The sequence below is a fragment of the Tamandua tetradactyla genome, chromosome 2 (assembly GCF_023851605.1).
Source record: "Tamandua tetradactyla isolate mTamTet1 chromosome 2, mTamTet1.pri, whole genome shotgun sequence".
Taxonomy (NCBI): Eukaryota; Metazoa; Chordata; class Mammalia; order Pilosa; family Myrmecophagidae; genus Tamandua; species Tamandua tetradactyla.
Window position 1 is genome coordinate 188863792 of NC_135328.1, and position 19613 is coordinate 188883404.

General features: G+C 40.7%; 1 protein-coding gene across 1 annotated transcript in view; it reads left to right on the forward strand.

Annotated features, from left to right (window-relative positions):
- The window catches only part of OSCP1 (organic solute carrier partner 1), a 31003-nt gene extending 19194 nt beyond the window's left edge, over positions 1-11809 (forward strand). The window contains exons 5-10 of the mRNA XM_077150266.1: positions 6239-6342; positions 6820-6948; positions 8504-8573; positions 10145-10284; positions 11168-11231; positions 11492-11809. Coding sequence (XP_077006381.1) covers positions 6239-6342; positions 6820-6948; positions 8504-8573; positions 10145-10284; positions 11168-11231; positions 11492-11608 — 624 coding nt within the window. The 3' untranslated portion in view covers positions 11609-11809. The remainder of the gene's footprint in view (positions 1-6238; positions 6343-6819; positions 6949-8503; positions 8574-10144; positions 10285-11167; positions 11232-11491) is intronic.
- The last annotated feature ends 7804 nt before the right edge of the window (positions 11810-19613 follow it).

Sequence of the window (19613 nt, forward strand, 5' to 3'; positions counted from 1 at the left end):
AGGAGAGCAGGGATGGGAGCAAGATCGACTTTCCATTAGACACTCTTTTGAACCTTTTGAATTTTGCACATATGCATATATAACATATTTTTTAAATAAATTAAAATTCAAAAAAAGAGGGTGGTGCAATGGTGGCTCAGTGGCAAAATCCTCGCCTGCCACACCAGAGACCCAGGTTCGATTCCCAGACCCTGCCCATACCAATAATATATATATTTATCAAAAAAAGAGAAGAAATAGAATATGTATAGTACCTGATTATTATTTCCCTTCTATGGACCAGGGAAGACAAATCGGTTTCAGCTCTGTTGCCAATTTTGTTTTTAGCTCTCATGAATAATTTACTTGCCATGATGGAGCAATAACAGCATCAATATAAATTAAGATTTCTAATCATCATGATTACAATAAAAAATATGCAAGTACATATAAAATTAAGTTTTGCATTAAGCTTTAAAATACTGAAAATTTTGCATCATACTGTTGTCGCGGCTATATATAATTGAACATTATTTTATGGACTGAAATAATACAAGCAATCATATTGATTTCTCAAGTCCATCAAGATAGAACTTATAATAATGAAAAGACTTTCCTAATAGGCCTATAGCATCATCATTAAAATATATTAAAGCACAAAATATATTAAGCTTTAATTGCTAAATGGACAAGCAGTGAAACATTAGAACATTCATCAGGAGAACTAGGAATCACATGTTCTCACAATATTTTGCCTCTGAGCTGCTTTTCCAAGTCTGGTCTTTGATGGTATTTCTGCTCAGCTGCAATTTGTGATTCCCTTTACAGATTTCCTCTATTTTCAAAATAGTTTTGATAGTTTTTAGATCTGTTGCCTGAACCAATTAACTAAATAAGGAAAACACGGCTCTCATCTAATATCCCCTTGCCTATTGTTGAAGGAAACAAAACTCCTCATCCTGATATCCAGTGCTTTCTGTGACATGTAGTCAAGACCCCACACTATACACTGGAACTCAAACCATTCCATTTGAAATCCTGGACCATTTATTTACAACCATCTCAATTCTCAGCCCCCCTTCAGCCCTCTACCTTCCTCTAGAGCTGCTTCCTAAAGAGGAGGTTCCTCAGGTCACCCCTCACCCCTGGTTCTCTCATTCCCAATCATGCATCCTTCCATCATTTCTTCCAGTTCTTTCTATTATTCCAGTGTTGGAAAACATCGTTCCATCTTAGCCTCTTCATAGAATGTTCCCTGTACCTCCACTCCATTATTTCCTTGGAAATGTCTCATCCCTGGAAAACCAGCCAGTCTAACATATATTTATTGAATGTTCCAGGCCCTGTTTTAAGTGTTCAAGATACATAAATGACTATCTGGAGATGAATGAAAATGATAATATCTTTTCAAGTCTCCAGTATTTTAGAGCAGCTAGAAGTAAAAAGCTAAAATTGTGAAATTGCAACCCATGTCAAACTCTGAAATATTTCTACAACTAATTGTGTGCTGTGCTTTGAAATTTATAGCTTTTTTTGTATGTATGTTATTTTTCCCCAAAAAAAGAAGGAAAAAAAGTCTATTGTGATCATAAAAAAATATTTAAGCCCTCTGGCCTCCTGTATTCTGGAGCAACTAGAAGGAAAAATATGAGAGAATCATATGGTAGCCCATGACAGACTCTGCTATCTGTCCTGTAACTACTTATTGAAGAGTGCTTTGAAAACTATTGCTTTTTTATTTCTTTGCTTTGTATATATGTTATACTATACAATAAAAAATATATTTTTAAAAGATGTGTAAATGAACAAAGCCTCTGCCCTGAAGAGCTTTGGTGCCAGCAGGAAGAGACAGGCAGAACAAGCAGGTCATTTTCTCATACTGATAACTTTTAGGAAGGTGGCAATATAAAATTATAGAGGACAACTGGATGGACTGTTCCTTTAGACCAGCGCTGTCCAATAGAACTCTCTGTAGGGATGGAAATATTTTATATCTGCATATATATAGCACTATGCTAGCCATCAGCCACATGTGGCTATTGAGTTTTTAAATATGATGAGGGTGACTGAGAGACTGAATTTTTCATTTTATTTAATTTAAACCAATTTAAATTTATAGAGCCACACTCGACTAGTGGCTATTCTATTGGATAGCCCATCTTTATGTGATAGAGTTAGCATCAAGGAGAGCCTTTCTGCGGAGAAACATTTCCAGTGAGAACAAAACCTACACAGATCTCAGGGAAGACCACCTGTACTGAAGGGAAGCCAATGCAAGGCCCTTAAAGATGGAAACGACCATGATGTATTCCTTGGACAAAGAAAAAGCCAAAGTGAATGGAGTGTACCTCATAGGCAGGGTTGCTACTCAAAATAAATTTAACAACCTGTGTTGCATGGACACTGACTAATTGGAGCAGATGCTGGTTGTACTCACCAATTGACTATCAGCCTTAACTTAAGCCATAGTAAGGAAATTTGGATTTTATTCTAAGAGTGGAAAGAAGATACCGAGCATTTTCAGGCAAGGAGTAATGTGATCTGATTTACGTTCTGAAAGATGAACTGTATGGGGCAAGAGTAGAGGTAGGACACTGGTTAGGAAACCATTATAGAAATATGGAATGAGAATGCTCAGATTAGGAGCTAACAGTGGAGTCAGTTAAAAAGTATTCATGTTTGGGATACCTCCAGGATAAGACCCATAGGACTTACTATGAGATTGGATGTAAAGAAAGAAAGAAAGAAACTTGAAGAATAACTACTACATCTTTAGCCTGAGCAACTGGTGATACCATTTCTGAGATGGGAAGGGACTGGAGGACAGTATATTTGGGTAAAAAAAATTAATAGTTCTGTGGGTGCAGCAATGGTTCAGTGGTAGAGTGCTTGCCTTCCATGCAGGAAACCTGGTTCAATTCCCAGACCATGCACCAAACAAATAATAATAATAGTTCTATTTAAGTTTGATTTGCCTGTTAGATATCCAAGTAGCAGTGTCAAATAGGCAGTTGAATATACAAATCTGAAGTTCAGGGGAGAGATCCAGGCTGGGGACATAAATATAAGAATCATCAGCATAGAATGTATAGATGGTCTTTGAAGTCTTCACATCACTTGGTGGAGGCTGATCATTCTCCCTTACCCACTGGCAGGATGACAGAAGCAGGGTTAGCATTCTGTCAGTTTCTCTCTCACTTCCAGATCTTTATTCTCCCACCCTCACAAACTTAGTCTTCCTCTTCTAAGGTCAGACCTTCAACCACAACCTCATCCAAAGCTCTGTACTCATCACTCACTGCATAAGGTGATGGCCAAGTCTCTCACCCACATTCACCGAGCATTAAATCCTTGGCTTGCTCTCTTCCCTGCCACAGGAGTCCTGCCACCATCCCGGGCAGCACAAATACTCATGGAGCTGTCTTATCCAGCACTCTGGCCTCACAACTCAGTAATCCTCAATTCCTCTTTCTATAGAAAACATCATGCCTGCCTTAAAGAACTCATGGTGGCAGGGCAGTGGGGGGATGGGAATGATTGCAGAAACTCCTTCACAAATGTTTAGTTCCAAGATAGAAGAGTGTAAAGAGAAAAGATACAGAATATAAAGGAAAGAGTGATCACTGTACCCAAGAGAATCAGGAAAGTCTTCATAGAGGATCTGATTGCTTTTAAAAGAAATAGATTTGGGCAGGCCACAGTGGCTCAGCAGGCAGAATTCTTGCCTGCCATGCCAGAGACCCGGGTTTGATTTCTGGTGCCTGCCCATGCAAAAAAAAGAAAGAAAGAAAGAAATAGATTTTCCTAAGGCCAATGGGAAAATGAGGGCATGTGTTGGGAACAGCATCCTAGGCAGAGGATCTCAGTAAAGGCAAAGAGGTATGTAACTGCCTGATGTGCCTTTTTGTTTGTTGAGGGGGTGGGAGTTGTGGGAGGGAGAACTGTATGGTTGGATTGTAGAATTAAAGGAGGAACATGGAGGGAGAGAACAACAAGGGCCAATTGGACGTTTTCTGGTAGGCAGCAAAGAGCCAGTGAAAGGTTTTAAGCAAGAAAAGTTCATAGATATAATTTTAGAAGAGTCTCTTTAGCAGCAGAATGGAGGATAGGTTAAAAGCTGGTAAGAATGGAGGCAAGGATTCCAATTAATGGGCCCCACCTGTGGGCCAGGCAAAAACTGACAAAGGTCTGTACCAGGGAGCATTATTTGGGCTGGAGAGGAGGGGCCAGATACACAAAGTGATCACTGTGTTGCCAGGGTTTAATGACTGAACAGACATGGAAGGTAATGTAAGGGATTCTGATTGCTGACTCAGTGATCTAGTGATGTCATTCACTGCAATTGGAAACCCCAGAAGAGAGCAAGGTTGGAAAAACAAATGATGAGCCCTGCTCTGAGCAGGGTGAATTTGAGGTGCATCCTGTGGAACTGGCAGGTGGGCACATCTAGTAGGCAATGGGACAGGTGAGTGGGCTGCCCAGGAAGAAGGCTGAGTGGGAGCTCGAGATCTGGGAACCATCAGCACAAAGGTGAATACTAGAGTAATTGAGATCACCTGGGGGAAAAAAGGATGGCGTGAGAGGATAGGGCACCAGAGAGTCACATCCACAGCTGAGGGCCAGCAGAGGGACTGAACAAGCAAACAGACCCAACAGTCCTGCCAGAGGAGGGCAGACCCTCTAGTCAAACACAGATGCACACATGACTTTTAAATTTGTCATTTCACATCTACTATGACACAGTTGACCTTATTAGAGAGGCTAACAGAGGGTCCAATGCATATATATTTTCCTCCCTGCCCCCACTTCTCTCACTAAGTTTTCTCTCTCCATGCCTGTACTTACATCCCTTGGTCATAGGATCTCAAGGTTAAAAATTCCTTAAGGGTCATCCAACCAAATTCTCTGGCCAGACCAGTTTACTCATTAGCCCCCAAGATGTCTTATCTGCCCATCTCTGCTTCTGGAGCATGTCTGTACCCACCTTCTTCCTCCTAGGCCCAGTTCCAAACCCACATTGATCTCCACCCATGCAGCTCCCTATGCCTGTAGTCATTCTCCTCAATGAGCTGATATGCTGTTTAGCATATTTCACTTTATAGTATTTTTTTTTCATTTTCTGCCCGTGTCCTATGTCCAATTAGACTGTAGTAAGAGTATTAGCTACCACATAATAATAGTACTTACTATTATGACAGATTTTATGGTAAGTGCTTTTTATACATGATCTGATTTAGCTGTCACACTAACACATTGAGTAGGTGCTATTTTTACCCTGAGTTTACCAAAGAGAAAACGATACATAGAACAGTTGCACAGCTTACCAAAAACCCAGAAGTAGCCCAGTTGAGATTTGAGCCTAGGCAGTCTCACATCAGCATGCCATGCCGCCAGCTTACAAGTTCTGTTATCACTTTGTATTTTCACTGCTTTGCACATAACAGATGCTTACTGTTTATATCACTAATATAAATACGTAGAGTTTTACATTGGAAGGACCTCAAGTTAATCTAATTCATTTTATAGATGAGGAAGCTAGGACCCAGTCAAACTGATGAATTGCCACAGTCCTTATGGGATCTCACCTGTGAACGACCAAACACTCAATACAAAGAACCCAAAGCAGGGAGAAGAAATAAGCAAAAAGTGGTGTTTCCAATCATATAAAAGGCCTTTGAACTCTAAAGACAACTGGATCCTCCTGCTCCAGCCCCAGCTTTCAAATCAGCCCAGCATGGGAATAAGAGCTTGGCTCCTCAGTCAGGAACACTCAGGTTTAGAATCCCCAGCTCTGCCCATTATGAGCTGGCTGACATTGAGGAAATGTCTTAACCTCTGAGCTGCAGATTCCTCATTCATAAAGTGGATACAATGAGGTTCTTGTAGTTCAAGCCTAGCGGCTGCATGGAAAATCAATAGAAAACCATGGAACAGGTGTGGAATTTGGAATCAATCTTGGTTTTGTATCTTGATCCTGCCTCTTATTGTCCTCTTAGGTCACTCTCTGCACCTCAGTTTCCCCATCTTTACAATGGTGGTAACACAACTTACCTAGAAGGTTTGCTGCGCAGCTCAAAAGAAATTCTGTTTATGAAACACTATAACTGGCAGTTGGTAATTATGATGGGTTTTTCCCTCTTGATATTGTTATAAACTCACTGGGTAACATTCCCAAGCCACTGTACGCTTTCCATCCTCAGAATACTTATGTCTATGAAAATATGCCGAGAAAAGTTACTAATAACTATTTGTTTTCCAGGTGTCCATATTTCTAAAGGACAGAGTTCAGAATTCTAATGGTCGCTTTGTGTTGCCAGTGTCCGGGCCAGTTCCCTGGGGGACTGAAGTTCCTGGACTCATCAGGTGAATTCTCAACAGTGATTTTCAGACCAACATTTGGAGTGCCAGAATGTGTAGACCATCACAGAGAATGCAGCACTGCTGAGCCTCTCAGGCTCTGCCTCTGTGCGCCCTCCCTTTCCCAGTAAAGGACAGTGGTGAAGAAGTCAGATTCTAACCCTAGCTCTGCCACTTAGCACTTTGGGCAAGCCACCCAGTTCTACAGGATTGAATTCTTCAGCTGTTTATGGTTACCATGAGGGTGAATAAAATAATAGTGCTGTAAAATACTTATATAGCATCTGGCACCTAATGTGCTCAATAAATATTGCTTATTATGATAATATTACTTTTATTACCATACCCAAGTATTTCTAATAAGCATCTTTATCTTGAGGGAGTACATGAGTTCCTTTTTGTCCTATAATACAAAGGAAAAAGAAGCCCACAGGACTACCTGAGCTTGGGGGACATTTCATCATATCTTGCTTTGTGTTGTAGAATGTTCAACAACAAAGGTGAAGAAGTAAAGAAGGTAAAATTCAAGCATGGTGGAAACTATGTCACTGCACCAAAAGAAGGTTCTTTTGAACTTTATGGAGACCGATTCCTGGAGCTGGGAACCAATATGTAAGCAAGCAAATTCTCCCTCCCTGAATGAATCAAGTCCAGGGAAGGGCATTTCATTAAAAAAAAACAGCTTGTGGGCGGGCCGCGGTGGCTCAGCGGGCAAAGTGCTTGCCTGCTATGCCGGAGGACCTCGGTTCGATTCCCGGCCCCAGCCCATGTAACAAATACGGAGAAACAGAATACAATAAAACAAGAAAATGTTTCCCTTTCTTCCTTCCTTCCTTCCTTCTATCCTTCCTTCCTTCTCTCTGTCTTTCCTTTAAAAAAAAAAAAAAAAAAAAACAAAAAAAACAGCTTGATATCTGCTATGAAAATCCCTGTGGACAAATTGAGTAATTTCCCCCTAGATACAGTGTGTGCAGAGCTCTGACATCTCCAAAGGGCACTCAAAAATTCCAGACATAAGATAACTCAACAGGCTAAAAAGATATATAATTTTAGACAGCCATGGAAGAGAATTAGTTAAAACTTTGTTTGCAGTGGAAATCCAGAAAGGCTTGGCTTTCATGAAATGTTTACATATATTTTTTTACTGATACACATTACAAGAGGAGACATTTCCACACAGCATCACCAGGTATTTTTCTTTGGGAAGAATTGAAATTTTTTTTTTTTTTATTAATTAACGGAAAAAAAGAAATTAACCCAACATTTAGAAATCATACCATTCTACGTATGCAATCAGTAATTCTTAACATCATCACATAGATGCATGATCATCATTTCTTAGTACGTTTGCATCGGTTTAGAAGAACTAGCAACACAACCGAAAAAGATATAGAATATTAATATAGAGAAAAAAATAAAAGTAATAATAGTAAAAACAAAACAAAACAAAACAAAAACCTATAGCTCGGATACAGCTTCATTCAGTGTTTTAACATGATTACTTTACAATTAGGTATTATTGTGCTGTCCATTTTTGAGTTTTTGTGTCTAGTCCTGTTGCACAGTCTGTATCCCATCAGCTCCAATTACCCATTATCTTACCCTGTTTCTAACTCCTGCTGAACTCTGTTACCAATGACATATTCCAAGTTTATTCTCGAATGTCGATTCACATCATTGGGACCATACAGTATTTGTCTTTTAGTTTTTGGCTAGACTCACTCAGCATAATGTTCTCTAGGTCCATCCATGTTATTACATGCTTCATAAGTTTATCCTGTCTTAAAGCTGCATAATATTCCATCGTATGTATATACCACAGTTTGTTTAGCCACTCGTCTGTTGATGGACATTTTGGCTGTTTCCATCTCTTTGCAATTGTAAATAATGCTGCTATAAACATTGGTGTGCAAATGTCCGTTTGTGTCTTTGCCCTTAATTCCTTTGAGTAGATTCCCAGCAATGGTATTGCTGGGTCGTATGGCAATTCTATAAGGAATTGAAATTTGAGTGGTTGACATCCATTTAGTTGTATTCTGTACTCTTAGCACCTTTCTGGATGTTATTTAGTGTCCCAAAATAAAAACTACCAGCTATAATTATGAGTTAGATGAAAGTCAATGTAAAGGGTCTGGGTAACATTTCCATCTTTTTCTGTTGACACCAGGTACAGTGTGAACCGGCCTGTGGAAACACATATGTCTGGAGCATCAAAGAACTTAGCTTCACGGACAGAGGTGAACTTCTGCCTCCCTTATTTATCTTCAGAGTTTATTTCTAGATACAAAAATCTGGATAGAGAGGAGAGTAGGAACTGTTTAGGTTTCAAAGCGAGCCAATATTTCCCTTATTTGCAGTCTTCTTGATTCTTGTACTTGTAGCCTTACAAGTACATAGGTTTTTAATTGCAGTTTCTCATGGAGACTTCTAGTGATCTGACTAATTAGGTAATTTTAGGCTTGGCTCAACAACCATAATTAAACAGAAACCACACACCAGGACATGTGAAATAGCTTTGTTCCCGTGCCCTTAGGTCTTCAGTTGCTGATTCTAGCACTTGTGTGTATTCTGATCATTAAAACATCCCTTTTTAGTGCTTTTCTATATAGTGATGTGCTCACTAAGTTCAAAACAGGGCTTTAGGTTCTCTGAATTACAAATTTTCATTACAAATTTTCACTGAACAGGCTACTTGCTAGCTATAGAATAAGTTGTGGACCATTCAGTTATTTGGAAAATGTTTACTAACCTGCTTCTATGAGCTGGGTACCTAGGGATACAGAGCTGACTCGGTTGTGGCTCCATCCTGAAGGGGCTTATAGAACCCTGGGAAAGACAGAGATAGGAACAAATAACTACAACATAGTGTAGGAAGTGCTAGCAAGGTATTCTGAGAAAAGTACTGTGCCCAGAATAAGGCATGTGAGGGACAGAGGACAGGAGTCACAGGAGGTGACATTCAAATGGGACTTTAAAGGGAGGGTAGGACACTAAAAAGCAGAGAAGGAGAAAAATGGGCATGTAGACCGAGGTGGCAGTGTGAGCAAAGGCACGGGGGTGGGGAGCAAAAAATATTGTGTTGGGGGAAGCAGGGAGGCAGCCTCTCCCACAAGGCAAGGTCAGAGCAGAATTGAGGCAAGTGGCCAGAGATCTGCCTAAGCAGGGATACTGGGACCTGATCAGAAAGTCTTAAACAATTTGGACTTTGTTCTTTAGGCAGGTGGCAGAGGGGTCTGTCTAAAGTATGAGAGAAATGAGATCAAAACTATAATCTTGATAACTCTGGCTGCAGAGTAATGGAAGGGGCAGAGCAGATGAAGACGTGGGCTGGCTGTAGAAAAGTGGGGCAAGGACAGAGAGAGGTGGGAATGGCATTGATGATGTATTCCTGACTGTCACCACCTGAGGGCAGTGTGGGAGCTCCTACCGAATTAGTGTCCAGGGAAATATAGACTTGACCAGCTACTTATAAATGCATAGGGAACTGGGTTAACTCTGAAGGGGAAGCAGTGTCCTTCAAGGAGGAAGGTGGTTTGAGGAGAAATGTGGATCCCTGGTGCCTTAGTCATCTTGAAAGTGGGAACATATCAGGTTTGCTGGCTTGCTCTTCCCTCTGCTTCTGACCTGGATTATTTTTATTTTGGTTAACCCTGTCCTCTACGCTTTATTTGGACCCAGTTCTTCCTGGAAATAATTTAAACTGTTATTGTTTTCCCTTGTCCTGTAACACCACCCTGGATCTCTGGGGTCTTTAACAGGAAACGCGATCATCTTCATGTGGCTAAAAATGACGACATTGTTTTTGCAGGAAAGCTTGGCTCCAAACCCTCTTGCTAAAGAAGAGCTGGATTTCCTGGCCAGGCTAATGGGAGGAATGGAGATTAAGAAACCCTTAGGTCCTGAGCCAGGATTCCGGCTGAATCTCTTTACCACAGATGAAGAAGAGGAGTATGTATTGGACCTATTTCTTTAAAGACATATAAAAATACTAAATGTTATAAGAATAAAAAAACAATAATCATAAACATCTATGAATTCAATAACCTAGCTAAAGAAGAATCCACCAGGATTAAATCGCCTAACCCTCTGGGTTCATTCAAAAAAGAATTGTAATTTTTTACTTAGTAGAGCAGAACTGGACAAGAAGTGTTGGAAGCCAAGATGATCACATTAAGAAAAGTCTGTTAGAAACCAGGGGGAGACTGAAACCTGATGATGTTGGGATTAAACATTCTCACCCAAAATAATAGTGGTAGTAATTCACCTACATTCATACAGTGCCTTACAATTTACAAAGCATGTATTTATCTCCTGTGATCCTTCTCATAACCATATATTTGGGGTGGGAGTTGCCTTCTATCTCCCTCTCTGTTGAGCTAATTTTTTGTGTGTTTCTGGATGGTGAGTATTATGGTTGGTACTAGGGACATAAAGGTGGCAATTGAGTCCAAAAGCCTGTCCTCAGGAAGTTCCCAGTTTAGTGGGAGAATGATGAATGTGTACATAAGTTACCTCAATTAGAGTTATAAATGCTCCACTTGAGGACAGAGTGGCTGACTGCATAGGCAGTTTGGAGGAGTTAGTGTTTGAGCTGGGTCTTATAATTTGTCAAGCAGAGAAAGGGAGAAAGCATTAAACTTGGTTAGGTTTAGTATGTGCAAAGGCATAGAGACATAGAATTGACTTTCTGGGATGTAGCCTGTGTTGGTTGGGGATTAGGTGGAAATGGGAGGAAAAAATAGGTTGCCAAATTATCAAGAGCCAGTTTGTCACACAAGGAGGGAGAAAATCTTGACCTTAGCCATTTTTTTTTTTTTACCATCTTTTCCAGACAAGCAGCATTAACCAGGCCAGAAGAATTATCCTATGAAGTTATCAACATACAGGCTACCCAGGTATGTGCAGGGGATTGTACAGAGTCAAATCTTATTCCCCTCCTGATCTTGTAAAAACCTTGAACTTCAAAGACACCCCCCCCCCCAACCTTTTTCTCTCTAATCAGCATACATACACCTACAGTCCCTTTTCTGACAAACTGGTTAGGAACTGAAATGCATCACAGTGGTAGGATGTAAAATGAAATACCTACTGCACCAAGAGGCATTTGTACCAACACATCTTCCCCATTCCCTTTCAACCCTCATTTATCTAACAGGACCAGGAAAGAAAAGAAGAGCTGGCTCGTATCATGGGGGAGTTTGAGATCACAGACCAGCCAAAACAGAGCGCCAGCAAGGGGGATGATTTGCTTGCCATGATGGATGAGTTATAGCTCTGTTGACCAGGCACTCCTGCCCCACCACAGAGGGCCCAAGATCTCAAATGATGCTGCTAGTTTTCTACTGGATGAAGCTGTTACCTTTTGTTCCTGTTTATGTTGGAACTAACTGTGCAAGATGCCCTCAGGAAGCACACTCTCTTGAAGGCATATACATATATTTTTAGCAAAATATATTCTGGCTTTTAAATTGGACCTTTTCCATTTTCTTTCAATTCTGTGGCAACCATCCAAAGCATCCTGGGCTGTGGGCTTGAGCCTCAGAGTTGGGAAGGGAGCACTCCTGTTGGCTTGTTCAGGTGAACTCTGATAGCTTTCCTGTGGGGATTTATATCTCACAGATGCCTGTGAATCATAATGAAGACTTCAGAGCTTTTTGGGATACATTCTGCCCTATAGGTGAGTCTGAAATAGGTAGGAGAGGCAGTTGTACGCCAAACAGTTGGACCCAGTTTAGACAGCCCTCCTCTCCCTATAGCCTCAGAGAGGCAGAATAAGCAAGGCCATGCAGGGAACACTTAGCTGGGCCCCAAGCAATGGCATATGGATATCTGTAGTTCTCTGTTTATCTCTCTATCCATATTTGACTGGGTTTATTCCATATGGAGATGTGTACCAAGAAAATATTTTGGTTTTCAGCATGACATATTCTCCTTACCCCCAGATTCTTCTTCCACCACTTAATGTTCTTGCCTTGTAAAGATACCAGTGTGATGTGCCATGACATCTATCTCTTCTCCTTCACCATCAGTCACCAAGCAGAGCCTTAGGTTGGATACATGAGTGTGCCACTTTCCCATCTGTGTACCAGCTGAGCTACTTCTATTCAGGAGGCATGTTGCCAAGTCGAATTGGGATCCATGTAAAATATTTCAGGCTTGGGCAGCTCTCATTGTTTCAGGAAAGAGTTAGCCCTCAGCCACATGTTCCCTCCTGAGATTGAATAGTAGGCAGAGTCTGGGCCACCAACATCCAGAATTCAAGGTCCATTCTGTCTTACGGAAGGAATAACCAGAATGTCAGAGGGTAGAAGATAAACTGAACTAAGTTGATCATTTCCTGAGTTTAGGCCAACTGCAGGGGCCACTCTGGCCCCTCTCATCCTGAGAAGTGTGGAGGCAAACTTAGTGCTGGAATATGAGGACCACGGCAGCTGCCCTTTGGTTGGCCCAAGGCAACGGGTTTGGATACAAAAAGGTAAATCACCTAGTAAATGTAAGTTGCTTCCTATCCACTAAAGTTATGCTTGCTTATCTACTAAGAACCCCCAAAGGTCTGTTGGGAGAGGTGTATCATGCTGTAAAATGCTTTTTTTATAAAGTGCCTTTGGCTCAGTCTCTTTGAAGTAATCTACCACCAGTTGGGGTGGTCTGACTAAGTGACAGATAAAGAGGAAGTTTCTGTCCTGTTTTGAGCCTGGCTCCTATCATGTTGTAACAAACCTGAACTTCACCGTCTGCTCTGAGCATGTCCTGGGGCCTTGGAAGTGGGCCATGAGCTGCCGAGAAGAAGCAGCCTCCTCCCTCCACCTATCCTAGAGTGATGCTGCTGATTTCAAACGTATCTGTCCTCTTGGTAAATAAACAAGATATAGATCTGTGGTAAGACAACTCTGTGATGAGGCAATCTTTGAGTTTCATGTCTTTAGACTTGTACAAATACTGAGAAAAACAAGCTTCTTTGCATGGTGGCATCCAACAAAAACATGGGAATCCAGGGGAGACAAAAAAGAAGACAGAGATTGCAATGGCTACAAGTGGACTGAGTATAAAAACACCTCAGTGCTCGTTTAAAAGCAAGTCAAAGGGGTTCGAAGGTATCCTCATACAATACCACCCAGTGAGTTTCAGTGGGGTAGGCAAATCCCTGACCGAAGCAAGGCTCTGGTCCCATCCCTGCCCCAAACTCACCATGTCAACTTCAGGCCAGTTATCCTCACCAAGCCTCAGTTCCCTCATCAATAAGAAAGAGAAATCTAGGTCAGTGGCTCAAATCCATCTTACCCAAATATTTTCTTGAGTTTATAGATTCCTAGGCCCTTCCTCAGGTAAGACCAAAGAAATGGAATTTTGACCCTTGCTGCCTTCTATCCCTTGATTCCTAAGCTTTGGGGGTCTATCTGCTCTGTTTCAACTTTCCTGTGACTATAACCTCTACTTAAGTAAGTTTCAAACTATCCCACTCCTGTTCTTTTCATAGTGATGGAATGCCTTGTAAGGCAGAGATCTAGAAAAGCCTCTGAAACAACAGTACTTTAATGACACCAATAAGAAAGACACAATGAAATTGAGATGAGGGAGAAAGAGAAAAAGGGATAATATATATATACTTAGTCCTTAATTCTAAGAGAAAAGTCATCCGATGTAGCCCACGTAAGTATCCAACAAGCTTTAAAAGTAAAACTCAGGTAGTGAAATGGTGGCTCAGTGTCAGAATTCTCGTCTGCCATACCGGAGACCCAGATTTGATTCCCGGTGCCTGCCCATGCAAACAAAAAAAAAGTAAAACTCATTTTTTACCTTGGATCCAGATCCCAGTAGGAGAGAAAAATATTTCACCATGACAGCCAGATTCCAGAGATCCCCAAATCTAGACCTGATCAGATTCCCTCATCTACTTCCACCTGGTTGTAGCCATCTGGTTTATCACTCTAGTTTATGTCCAGTAGAGAGCCAAGTGTCCCTTTTGTACCAGCTTAAGTCACAGGGAACCACAGAAAGAGAAATGCAAATTTAAAAATTCATCTATTTATATACCTAATCTTAAAAACCCAAATTAAAATCTGAAAATGAATACAATCTTTACCTCCCTCCCTCCCACTTTGTGCTGGCTTGAAAGGATGTATGTACCCTAGAAAAGCCATGTTTTAATCAAAATCCCATTTCATAAAGGTAGAATAATCCTATTTAATACTGTATATATGAAACTGTAATCAGATCATCTCCCTGGAGATGTGATTTAATCACAAGTGGTTGTTAAACTGGATTAGGTGACGAGAGGTCTCCACCCATTTGGGTGGGTCTTGATAAATTTCTGGAGTCCTACAAAAGAGGAAATATTTTGGAGAATGAAGGAGATTCAGAAAGAGCAAAGCAGAATGACATAGCCATGAGAAGCAGAGTCCACCAGCCAGCGACTTTTGGAGATGAAGAAGGAAAATGCCTCCCAGGGAGTTTCATGAAACAGGAAACAAGTAGAAGCTAGCAGATGATGCCATGTTCGCCATGCGCTCTTCCAGATGAGAGAGGAACCCTGACCATGTTCACCATGTGCCTTTCCACACGAGAGAAATTCTGACTGTGTTCACCATGTGCCCTTCCACTTGAGAAAGAAACCCTGAACTTCATCAGCCTTCTTGAACCAAGGTATCTTTCCTTGGATACCTTTAATTAGACATTTCTATAGATTTGCTTTAATTGGGACATTTTCTTGGTCTTAGAACTGTAAACTAGCAACTTATTAAATTCCCCCTTTTAAAAGCCATTCTGTTTCTGGTATATTGCATTCTGGCAGCTAGCAAACTAGAACACACTCCCTTTCAACTATGTCCTTGGAAATATCTGAAAAGCTGCTAAATTCTGGATTATGAGCAGTAGAGGGAGTTAGAGGAAGTGCTCATGAGGAATCTGGATGAGGAAACCCCGTGATAGTTGCATCTACGCTGCATAGCTTCATGATTTGGTACAAAGTAAGTTCTCAGCTCATAACTCACCTGTTCTCAAATGAGAACGTCAGGTGCATTCCAAGGGCCAGTGGAGATTATTTCGGGTTATTTGGTTACCTTAATACACCACACACACACGCACATTCTTCATTCTTCATTCAGCATTGTTTCTGACCAGTGTTGCCTCTGCTGCCAAAAACATTACCTTCTCTGTTAGTTTTCCCAACTACAGGAAACCGTAATTGCCACCAGCATAGTTCCAGCAGAGCTGGGGGTGGAGCCTAGGACTCCTGGTCACACTGCTCTCGGTTCTCTTCATAAAACTTCCTAATTTCCTTTTTCTTTCTTTTAGAAGTTGTAGGTTTATAGAAAAATCATGCAGAAAATGCAGAGTTCCTATATACTACCACCACCATCCCATTATTCACCTTGCATTAGTGTGGTACATTTGTTACAATACACGAAAGAATATTATTATAATTGTACTATTAACTATAGTGCATGGTTTACATTAGGGTTCACTCTGTGTTGTATAGTCCTGTGCTTTGTGTGTGTGTATGGGGTTTCTTTTTTATTTTTATTCTAGTAAACTTCCCCTTCTAACCACATGCAACTATATAACTCAGTGGTATCAATAACATGCACAACGTTGTACTACCATCACCACCACCAAAACTTTTCCATCACTCCAAACAGCAACTGTTTAATTAGAGGATTAACCCCCCATTCCCTATTCCCACCTTGGCTCCTGATAACCTGTATTCTAGTTTCTGTTATTCTATGAATTTGATTCTTCTAATTATTTCATATCAGTGAGATCATACAATCTCTCCTTTTGTGTCAGGTTTATTTCACTCAATATGATATATCTTTCCTTTTGAAATGCTGAGGCCAGTAGGTTGTTAGATAGAACAGTTGGTGTCAGCCAAGGACATTTGACCCTGATTTTCTGTCTATACTAGACTTCTCAGCTTAGTTTACAAATGATTAGATAATGCTTCCTGATTCTCAGGTCTCCAGGTCCCAACCATGGTAGATCCAGTAGCCTTTCTCATCCCCATCCTCCTTGGCATTTTGGAAACTCCTGCCCTGCTGAATACTGCCTTTCTTCTTAAAACTCTCTCAACCTTTGGCCTTGCCCACGTCTCCTCTCTCTTCCCTCAGTGGCTTCTGATTGAGATTTGCCCTGCATGATACAGATTTTCATGCAGCAGTTTTTAAAAGTCTGTCAAAATGGCCAGGTCAGTTGCCAGATAATGTGCATGACATATACTTAGTCCTTATTTCATCCTTTCATTCCTCACCCTCACTTCATCCTTTGCTCTCACTCTATTTCTCATTCTTACCGTATTCCTTACTCTCATCACATTGCTGATTCAAAGTTTTATTTGCCCTTTGGCTCTCTGTATTCTTCTGCAAATTGCTTGTATCACTTTTTTTTTTTTCAGGACACCATTTTAGTAACTTCATTCATTACCTCTGTGCTATTGAGTCCCAAATTGCTGTATCCACCCACCCCCAATATGTGCTGCAAACTCAGTTTTCAGTGAGATGTTCCATAGCACCTTACATTTAAGATGTCTAAAATTGAAGTCATTTAATTTTATTATTTGGTACATTTACTGAACTTTCAAAGGGCATGGAGAAACTTTTGAAATTAAAATAATACAAAGTAAGACATTTTCCATAGAGAAAACTAACCAACCAGTGCAGCAGATAGCCTTGTAAAGAAGTGAGTGGCCCATCACTGGAGTTGTACAGGCAGAGGTTAGGGAGCATCTGCAGAGTATTATGGAGGGGATTTTGGCCCTGGTATTTAGGTTGGAGCACATGGCCTGGGAAGTCCATTCTAGCTCTTAGTATTCTGTGATCTTCCAAAAGCTGGAAACAGAATCAAAACAGAGCTTATCTAAAGGAAACAGAGATATTGAAGGCTTCTGAAATAAACTCAGTTCAACTGGGCCCTCTACTAAAACCAATTCTGGCTACTTAAATAGAAAAGGAATTTATTGAAAGGGCATCAAGCAACACACAGAACTGTCTGGAAGACTGAAGAATCATCAGAAAATGTGTGGGAACCAAGGAAGGATAAGCAGCAAAGGAAAGAAGCCCAACACCAGCACCTCCACCCCAGAAATGAGACACTGGATGACACAGACCCCCAGATGGAATCTAAACAGTCCTGCTGGTTTATGTCACTTGTCCCAGATTTAAAGTCTGATAATGGCTGAACTTAGATTACAAGTCCACATCATAACTGACAAGGATCAGAGACAATATCTAGCCTTTACATCAGCTGTAGTGGGATGCAGAATTCTACCTCCTACTGAAATTCATAGAATGTCAGGTCTCCCCAAACTTGAGGGAAGGAATTTCAGTCACTGAGTAGCCAAAAAATAAGATATCCTCCACAGGCATGAACAACACACACCCGCCCCAAACACTTATTCCTATCAATGGGCCACCAATTCTCTGGATACCCAGTGTTAAAATTTAAATAATGCTAGCCATAAAAAATGTTGTTTAATCTATTCCTTCTTCTTCCACCCACATTCCATATTTAATCAGCCTTTAAGGATTCTGATTGGCTCTTTTCAGGGTCTCTAACATTATCCCTCCTTTCCATTCCCTCTGCTACCATCTTCATTCAGATCCCTAAACCTTCTCATCACATTCATAAAACTAGTGTTGTGTTCCTCTTACAACTGAAGTTTGCAGAGTGAAACATGTGGGCCTCTTAAGGCCTTCTCCCTGTCCCAACATTCACGAGACTAATAGGGAATGTAAGATTTACATAAATAACTACAGCAAATTAGCTTGCAACAAGCAAACTAGGAAAGGTATGAGGAGATCTCCCAGTCAGGGTAATCAGTGAAGACTTCAGAAAGGTGTGACAAATGAGATGGGCTTTGAAGTAGAGATTGGATTTTAACATCCAAGGATCAAAAAGGGAGGATCCGAAGCAGACAAGCCTTGAGTTTATTGACTGGTTGAGTCTGACTGGAGAGTAAGGTAGTGGGTCCCAAATTTTAGTGTGCATTGTTAGATGTGCAGATTTCTGGACTCCACTCAGTGAGTGTGGGGTTGAATTTACAAGCATCCCAGAGAACTTTGAGGCAACTGGACCCCATTACTACTTAAAGAAACACTGGTTGGAAGTTTGGGTTGAGACCCTTAAGTAGATCCAGCTGAAAGGTGGGTTGAAATCAAATCATGGAGGGCCTTAAATGTCAACATTGGAAAACTTCATTCTGCCATTAATTGGAAGTTTTCTTGACAGGTAAATAAGATCAGAACTACACATCGGATCTTTTGGCAAGGGGGATTATAAGAGACAAAGACGAGTAACATGGTTTTTATAATGAATACGATGGGAGAAAGAGGGTCTCACTTAGGATGGTGGTAGTCAGAATGAAAAGGCAAGGGAAGAATGGGAGACATACTTTACAGAATTTGCAAGGCTCAATGAGTGGAAGTATGAGGAGTCAAGAAATGATAGACGTTATCAAGGCTGCTCAAGATACCCAACTTGAATAGTTGAAGAATGGTGGTATCAACCACAGAAATAGAAAAAATTGGAGCAGCAACTAATTTGAGAAGGGCTTGCTGAATTTGTCTTATAGACAATGCCAAGTTCCAAGTATGAGTAACATGAAAAGAGAAGCCGTGGCAATCAGAAAATGGAAATCTGTAGTCTGGACTGAAGACCCAGACATGAGTCTCGTGCTGTCTGTGTTAAGGAAAGGAATAGAAATACAGGCAATCAAGTAGAAAGGAAGGCTGGGAATACAACACTTTTAAGGAGCTGGAGAAAGAAATGGGCTTAAAAGAAGAGAGAAATGAGTGAGGAAGCAATTAGAGAAATGGCTGAAACCAAATGATGTAATGCCCCAGGGAAAGGAAAAGAAGAACAAAACGGCAGGAGGATGGTCAGTATTGTCAAGCACTGAAAATGGTTCATGAAAGTAAGAACTGAGAATGGGAGCATAGGTTTTATGTATAAGGAGATCATTAGTAACTTTTGCCAGAGAAGTTAGTGGAGTCGGGAGCCAGATTACAGTGAGTTGAGTGAGTATATGAGAAAATGAAAGTCTTCAGTATAGAGCAGCAGTTCTCAGACTTTTTGGTCTCAGAACCCCTTTTTACACTCTTAAAAATGATTGAAAATCCCAAAAAGCTTTTGTTTGTCTGGGATGTGCAAACACACATACACACACATCAATATTGACCACATTAGACAGTAAAACAAAACTTTAAAATATTAATTCATTTTCAAATAGCAATAATAATTCCATATATGTTAAATTTTAAATTACTTTTTTTTTTTTTAACATG